Raw genomic sequence first — 8502 nt, 5'->3', positions numbered from 1 at the left:
CGGGGTGATGGGGGCTGTGGGTCGGGGTGACGGGGGGCTGTGGGTTGGGGTGACGGGGGCTGTGGGTTGGGGTGACAGGGGAGGGGAGGGGGGAGGACCAGCTCCCTGGTCTGGAGCCACCATGATACCCGGGCAGTGTGGCTCAACCAGGTCTGTGGGGCTGAGAAGAGGCAACCACGTCAAGGCTCAGGACAGAGCTTCTAGAAAGGGAAGGCTGGGTTGTGGACACTAAGGACAAAGCCTTCTTGAGGCCCCCGGGGGAATTTTGACTCTAACCCAGCACCCCTAGACCCGAAGCCAGCAGCCAGGGGCAAAGAGCTGGCGGAGGTGGGGGCGGGGCTCAGACCAGGGCGGGGGCTGCACTGGCTGCCGCCGGGGTCACCAGCCCCGAGGCTCGGGCAGGGTAGGGGACACTTGCTGGCTGCCTGCCTACAGGGACACGGGCCCCCCGGGAGTGACCCCATCCGCAGCGTCAGCATCCAGACCGGATCCGGTGTGGCAGGACCGCAGCCCTTCCGGCGTGGATGCCGATGTGCCTCGTGGGGTGAAAGCCTTCCTCGGGATCTGACCTTTCCTTTTATCAGGGTGAGTGGGGGGGGGCGTCAGTTACAGCAACAGCTGCGTGGGCCCCACACGCTCCTTTGCTCTCACATGAAGACGCAGCCTTTGGCTGGGTGCCAGAGCGTCACCCCGCAGCTCCCGCTGCTCAGGAGATTTGAGGATCCGTTTGAAGCCAGCCCAGCAGGAAAATCCGACTCTATCACCAGTGAACCACCAGAGAGCGGAAGTGGCACTGTGGCTCAAGTGGTAGAGCGCCAGCCTAGAGTGAAGAAGCAAGGGACGGCGCCCAGGCCCCGAGTTCGAGGCCCAGTCCTGACGCACACAGGATCGCTGAGGCTGGAATTCCCGGGGGGGGGGACGGCAGCGAGGAGGCCGGCGCTGGCAAGGGCCGGCACCTGGGGGCAGTGTCTGCAGGGGTGTTACACGGAGCCAGTGTCTGCAGCCCGCTCCTGCTGCGGCGGGGTGCTGGGCGGCTTCTCTGGGCTTCCCTGGGGTGCTGGGCTGAAGAGCTCTAGCAGCTCTGAGATCCTAGCGATGGTCACTTGTTGACCCCTCCCCCCCCCACCCCAAGCGTGCTCAGGGGACCCAGAAAGCCCCAGATACGAAGCCCCCGGGATTTCGTTCCCAGAGAAGCACATTCCGAGCTTGCACTCAGCTGGCTGGGGATCAAGTCCTGTGTCCATGGATCCCAGGGAAGCAAATGGAAGCCCTGCACCCCAAGCCGCACCACAGGGTCCCGTCCTTTGACCATCCTTCCAGAACCTTCTACACACTCAGCAGGAAGACCAAGATGTAGGTGCCTGTGAATCTTAGCCAGGCACTCAGGATGAACAGGCAGAGCCCAAGGCCACAGCAGATCGGGGCTGCGGCCCAGAGGATGCCCGGGGCCTCACGGAGCATCTACTTGCATGCTGGCTGCGAGGGCAGGGAGGGCTGGGAGACAGGCACGTGCGTGGGGGGAGAGCAGCCTCGGCACCACCCAGTGGCGTGGAAGGACCAGAGCGTCCAGTCGGGACCGGGGAAGGCCCAGGCTGGGACGGGGGTCAGCCTTCACGTCCACCATGTGAGGCCCCCGGGGTCAGCGGGGAGGGAGGGGCAGCCTGCAGGGGAGGGGAAGCTCTGGCCACCTGAAAGGTTTTGCTTGGCCCAAGAATTCACTTTAAATTCGCTTTAGAGCCGGGAACGCAGCGCCCCCCATCCTGCTCCTCCTGCACTCTCCTCGGTCACGCTGTCTTCAGACAAGAGCCTGCCTGCGGCTTGCGGTGCAGAGCCCGCCAGGGTCCAGAGTCAAAGATGGAGCTAAGGGCCGGGCAGGCCCTGGGCCCGGGGCTGGGGTAGCCTGCAGACCTCCTCACTCGGCCCCAGCTCTCCCCACCGGAGGCCGACGGCAGTCTTCCTATGGCGCCGCGGTCAGTGTCCTCTCTCTGCCCTTCACCATGTCTCTTTAGTGGACAGAGTGGGTGAGTGGCTGGAGCTGGAGTGTAGCCCCTGGAGTTGTGCCGAGGGGCTAATGGCCCTGGTGCCTGTGGACAGCGGTCCCAGCCCTGCTGAGGGCCCGGCTTCGCAGCCTCCCACCGCGGGGGCTCCAGCTGCCGCCGCCCAGCACACGAGCCCTGTAAATGTCTCCCTTTGTGAGAGACGCAGACCCAGGAGCTGGGTACTTCACTAAGATGACAAAAAGCCAGCCATACTCTGGACCCCAGATCTCAGGGAGACGGAGTCCCGGACGCAGAGTGCACCCTGGGGGAGGGCGCCGCTGGCGTGGCGGGCAGCGCCTGCCTGCAGGACAGATGCCCTTCTGCAGGGGACGACTGGATTCAGCCCTGAGTGACTAGGAGAATGTCCCTCCACACCCCTCCCCCTGCTCCCCGAGGACACAGCAAGGGAGAGAGGGCAGGGGCCAGGCTGACGGGCCCAGGGCCCCGGCCCTTTCTCCCCAGCTCCAGGGAAGAGTGAGATGGAAGACAATGCGGAGCTGGGGCTGAGCTCTGCCGTCCCCTTCCCGTCCCTCCCGCCCTGCCACCGTGACTGTTGGGGGCAGGGGTGCCGCGAGGAGAGGACACTGGAAGAGTACTATCTGGCGGGGCTCCCTGGCAGACAGGGCTCTTGGGGCGCTGGGCCAGGCCTGGGTGGAGGCTGGCGCTACAGCTGGGCTGGGAAAGTTTTGCTTCTCGTCCCAGGGAGGCGGATGGCGCTTTGCGTGGATGATGGTGGAGAGATGAGGTGTTTTGCTTGGAAGAGGCCTTGGGTGTGAGCAAGCCGCATTGTCCCCCCTCCCTGGCCCTGCCCCAGCCACACGGAACCCAACCGCAGTGTGGAGGGGCGGGAGCCCGGCGGCGCGGCCCTGGGCTGGCCTGGGAAACGGGCGAAGGGGACTGGAGGAAGCCAGGAGGCTCCCGTGTCCAGCAACTCCCGCTCAGCCCCGGGAACACGGAGCCGGTTTCCTCTTCTGGGGAATTCTGTCACCCGGCGGGGTGGCCGTGGGTGCCGCCTGTCCCGTTCACCCCCCCATCCCTGGCCCCAGCCCTTCTTGGAGCCGGGGCTGCCCCCCCCCCCGCCCACCCCAGCCCTTCTTGGAGCTGGGCTGCACCCCCCCCCGCCCTTCTTGGAGCCAGGGCTGCACCCCCACCACCATCCTCCCCCACTCCCCGCCCACCCTGGCCCTTCTTGGAGCCAGGGCTGCAAGAAGGCAGCTGGTTACAGCAGCATGGCGGCGGCAGAGACCCGCGCCGGCCCACGCCAGAGAAGCTGGGATGGCGAGGCGAGGGGGCGCCGGCTTTATACCAACTGGTTCACAGAATCACGTCATTCATTAGAAGGGCAAAGGTCAGGCAGGGCGGGCCAGGTCTCCCCAGTGGTTTTTGTGTCATCATCCACAGAGCTGCACCTGGTCTGGTGCAAATCCACGTTCCCACAGAATTCCCTCCTCCAGCCCTGGGCCTGGGCCTGGGCCTGGGCCCGGTCCCAGCCCCAGCCCCAGCCCCAGCCCCAGCCCCAGCCCCTGCCCCTGCCCCTGCCCCTGCCCCTGCCCCTGCAGCAACAGCATCTCCCATTGAAAGCAATTCTTTTTATTCTTAGTCCAAGACTGGGATTTGATCTTGGTATCTGATGCTTTCACGCACTGGCTGATATTCTACCACCTGAGTGCCTCCAAACCCCAATTCTTCTCATTCTTTCTATTTTTAAATTTTATTTTATTTTTTGCAATACTGGAGCTGGACCCCAGAGCCTTGTGCGTGCCTGGCTGGTACTCTGCCACAGAGTTACATGCCCAGCTATAGCTCCCTGTTAGTGGGCTTATGTGGATAGCAGAAGTTCTGCCATTTTTTAAGAGAAAGACACAAGGATGATGATGTAGATTTCCCTCCAGACAACTGTCAGGCTGTCTTTGAACTTTACCCAAAAGGGTGGGCAGCAGCAGCAGTAGCAGCAGGGTCTCTTGGCTGCTCCATTGGATTGTCACACCTTCCGCAGGGCTGCAAATTTCTACACAGACTGGTTAAGGATTCATTACATAGGCTTAGGCATGGGCTCAGGACAATTTAACTAGGTATTTCTTTTTAATAAGGCTAGGGTTTCTCAGCTCCTTGAGTCGCTACAGTCAGATAGAAAATCCTGAAGGATATATAGCTTTTTTCTCCTCCACCCCCACCCTGACCAGGACCAGGACTTGAACTCAAGTTTGCTCAAAGGCTGGCACTCTACCACCTGAGCCATGCCTCCAGCTCTGGGATACAGCTTTTTTACCTGACAACCCCCAGTTTTCTGTTTTAGAACTAAACTTATGCTCGCTTTTGTCTTCCTTCCTTCATTTCCAGAGTTTGGTGTGTACTGCAGCCACTGCCGGAGTGAAGTCCGTGGAACACAGTGTGCCATCTGTAAGGGCTTCACATTCCAGTGTGCCATCTGCCATGTGGCCGTGCGCGGGTCATCCAACTTCTGTCTGACCTGTGGCCATGGTGGCCACACCAGCCACATGATGGAGTGGTTTCGGACTCAGGAGGTGTGTCCCACTGGATGTGGCTGCCACTGCTTGCTGGAAAGCACCTTCTGAGCTTAGGGATGGTAGCGGTGTCAGAAATGCCAGGGGGCCTTACAAACGCCTTCTCCTGGGAGAAGCCTCAGGACCCAGGTTGCCCCCAGCAAGATGGGTTGTATGTACCCAATCGGACTGATGCTTCATGAGCCTTTGCCTTCTCTTTGGGAGAAGATAGACCGGAAGAAGGAGAGAGCCGCTGCATAAAGCCAGGTTTTATGCATTTGTCAGCTGAGGAATCACAGTGGAAGTTTTCATGCAGGAAAGCCCTTGCCTTCAGAGTCAATACTGACCTTCAAAGCATTAGCTTTAAACCATGAGCGAGCACTCCACATGCCAATATATAGACCAACTTAGCTGCTAAAGGCAGCCTCCTAAGCCAAAGGTCCACAAGTGGGCCTTTGACGCTTTAGAAGTTGATAACCTTAAAGAGTTGAAGCCAGAAAGTGGCGCTGTGGCTTAAGTGGTAGAGCACTAGCCTTGTACACAAAGAGGCTCAGGGATAGTGCCCAGGCCCTGAGTTCAAGCACCACAACCGACAAAAAAAAAAAAAGAGATGCTGGTCAGTAGCCTTCTAAGATATGATACTGAAAGTGTAAATATGTAATATACTTACAGGTTCTTAACTGTATATTTTAACATTTCCAGTCTCTTTCCTTTGGCTAATAAAACTAGTAATCGTTAAAGCAAAACAAAAAAACAGAAAGTTAACCATCTCAGTGAATCATTTTCCATCCTACATCTGATTTAAGTAACTGATTTGGATGAGACCAAAATCAGTGCTCCCATTTCTAAAGGAAATGCTCATTGATCTCAATCATATGACAGAAGAAAATAGAATTTGACATTTAAGGTTCTTCCCAGCCCAGAGAATCTCCTAATTATTACTTCTAGCAAAGGAAGTTGAGATTGCAACTCAACATTGGTACGAAAGTCCCCTCTGCCTGTGCATCAGCTGTGTGGGTTCCAGTGAGCGTCTCATTTCTTCTTGGGCTCCCTTGTAAACCATGTCTTGAGTTTCGCTATTTACCAGTGGCCACAGCTCATGCATGCACCATTTCTTCAGAGTGAATTTTCCACACTTCATACTTTGAATGCGCCAAGGAAGAGAAATCTATAAAAAATTTCTGTTGAAGCTGGCTCACGCCTGTAATCCTAGCTACTGAGGAGGCTGAGATCTGAGGATCACGGTTCAAAGCCAGCCAGGGCAGGAAAGTCTGTGAGACTCTTCTCTCCAATTAACCACTAGAAAACCGGAAGTGATGCTGTGGCTCAAGCGGTAGAGTGCCTGCCTTGAACTGAAGAATGCAGGGATAGTGCCCAAGCCCAGAGTTCAAGCCCTACGACCGACAGAAAAAAAAAAAAATTCTGTTGAAATTCCTATTTTGTAGAATTTTGCAATTCCAAATTGACTATCTTGACTGTAAATAATGATGTGTCCCGTGATGGGAGAGGGCTGTGTCACTGTGTTCCAAACCACAGGTTAGCACCTGTTCATAGATTGTGCACTTAATTTGGTGATTAATAAAGAAAAGAAGGGGGCTGGGAAGGTGGCTCAATGATAGAGTGCTTGCCTCGCATGCATGAGGCCCTGGGTTTGATTCCTCAGTACCACATAAACAGAAAAAGCTGGAAGTGGTACTGTGGCTCAAGTGGTAGAGTGCTAGCCTTGAGCTAAAGAGCTGAGGGACAGCACCCAGGCCCAGAGTTCAAACTCCAGGACCAACAAAAAAAGAAAAGAAAATAGTGTAGAAGAGAAATGACCAATGTGCTCACTTCTGCATACTAATATAATTAAGGGAAATGTTTTGTATGTACACAAACTTGTACACAGGTTTGCTCCATCCCAGTGTAAATTCATTTCTTATTGAAGGTTGTGAGCTAAAACATTCCCAAACTACCACTTTGGATGATGCATATATCTTGTCCCTTGTGTAACTGACTGACCAAGAGACAACATTACATAAGAAAAAGGCTTAGAGCCTGCAGTGAGACCAGAGGCTGAACTCTAGGCTCTGACCCAGGTGTAGGTGCCAGTGTCTTAGAGGTGTGAACAGCCTTCCGTGCTGGGATGAGAGTGAACGACCCAGGGTATCAGTCTCACTCTGCGCTTCCCTTGTTTGGGTTACAATGACACAAGTGGTAGGCCTAGAATAGGTTGATCAAAGATCTCTTGTGTTCCTGAGTGAATTCACACCCTTTGCAAAGAATCCTCTTCCTGTTCCTCACTGCTTGAGCTAATGTGAAAATGTGTTAGTCTGTCCCCATCATGAATGAGATGTTCACTGGGGGCGGGGTGGGGGTGGCTTCCTACTTCCTATAATCCTAGGGACTCACGAGGCTGAGACTGGGATCCAGTTCAAGCAAAAAGTTTGTGAGACTCTCATCTGAACAAACAAAAAGCTAGGTGGCAGTAGTACAAGCATGTTGTTCCAGCCTTGTGGGAAGTGTAAATAGGAGGATGGTGGTCTAGGCAAAAAAAGTGAGACCATTTGAAAAAATAACAAAAACAAGGAGAATGATGGCGTGACATTGATCCAGATGCATTGTACACATGAATTGACATGTTGAAACCCTTTGTCCAACTATTTAAAGATAATATAAATTTTTTGTTGTTGTTGAACAACAGGACTTGAACCCAGGGCCTGGGCACTGTCCATGAGCTCTTTTGCTCAAGGATAGCCCCTTGCCACTTTACGCCACAGTTCTACTTCCAGGTATTGAGTGGTTGATTGGAGATAAAGAGAAAGTTTCATGGGGACTTTTCTGCCCAGGCTGGCTTCAAACCACAGTCCTCAGATCTCAGCTTCTTGAGTAGCTGGGATTACAGGCATGAGCCATCACCACATGGCATAAATACTTTTTTAAAAAGAAGAAAATAACAAAAGCAAAAAGGGCTGAAACAGGACAGGACTCAAGTGGGAGAGCAACTGCCTAGCAAGCATGATGACCTGAGTTCAAATTTTATTACTACCAAAAAAAAAGCTGTTATGTTGGCTTCTCATTTTAGGAATCTTGTCTTCCAAAACAGAAAAACTTCTATAGTGGAGGTGAACCAATTCCAAGTTTTAAAGCATTACATAATGTCTCTTTTCAATATGTGAATTGCTTTTGGATGTCCAGGTTACCAGAACAAAAGTCAAAACATTTTTTTAAATCACATTTGGAGACATGTTCATGTGGATGCTGGCCAGAGTCAATGTTCTGTCTGCCTCAGAATGGATAATTAAAAGCACCTCAGTCTTGTTTTGTTTTGAGACATTCTTGCAACAGATCCAGCTGTCTGAATTTGAGATCCTCCTGCCTCAACCTTCTAAGTGCAGGGATTACAGGTGTGTATTGCTATGTGCAGATTTTATTTTTAATTTTTATTTATTTTTAATACATTTTATTGTAAAAATACTGTACAGAGGGGCTGGGAAGGTGGCTCAGTGGTAGAGCGCTTGCCTTACATACATGAGGCCCTGGGTTCGATTCCTCAGCACCACATAAGCAAAAAGAAAAAAGCTGGAAGTGGCGCTGTGGCTCAAGTGGTAGAGCGCTAGCCTTGAGCTGAAGAGCTGAGGGACAGCGCCCAGGCCTAGAGTTCAGACACCACAACTGGACCCCAAAAAAAAAAAATACTGTACAGAGGGGTTACAGTTACATGAGCAAGGCAATGAGTACATTTCCTATCAAGCATTGTTGCCCCCTCCAGCTTTTATTTTTTTTAAGATCTTATCATCTGCATTCTGAAGTGCCTTTGAATTTGGCAAGATAAACAGAGTTAGCCGTTCAATTTGTACACCAGAAAGAAAAGGGTTGCTTCATCAGCCTCTCAGAAACAACAGGCTAAAAGGAATAGGTAACCGTCAGCTTGACTCTGTGTTCTTGTCCTTATCTCCCCCAGAATACAAATGATGTAA

The 8502-nt window shown here is 53.4% G+C and overlaps 1 protein-coding gene across 1 annotated transcript in view; it reads left to right on the top strand.

The window, feature by feature from the left end:
* Wdr59 (WD repeat domain 59) overlaps positions 1–5106 on the top strand; it is a 66278-nt gene extending 61172 nt beyond the window's left edge. Inside the window, exon 22 of the mRNA XM_013012689.1 lies at positions 4380–5106. Coding sequence (XP_012868143.1) covers positions 4380–4615 — 236 coding nt within the window. The 3' untranslated portion in view covers positions 4616–5106. The remainder of the gene's footprint in view (positions 1–4379) is intronic.
* Positions 5107–8502: the final 3396 nt, after the last annotated feature.

Source organism: Dipodomys ordii, unplaced genomic scaffold, assembly GCF_000151885.1.
Source record: "Dipodomys ordii isolate 6190 unplaced genomic scaffold, Dord_2.0 Scaffold18, whole genome shotgun sequence".
Classification (NCBI taxonomy): domain Eukaryota; kingdom Metazoa; phylum Chordata; class Mammalia; order Rodentia; family Heteromyidae; genus Dipodomys; species Dipodomys ordii.
Note: the sequence above shows the minus strand (reverse complement) of the source record. Positions and strands in the feature narration are given on the sequence as shown.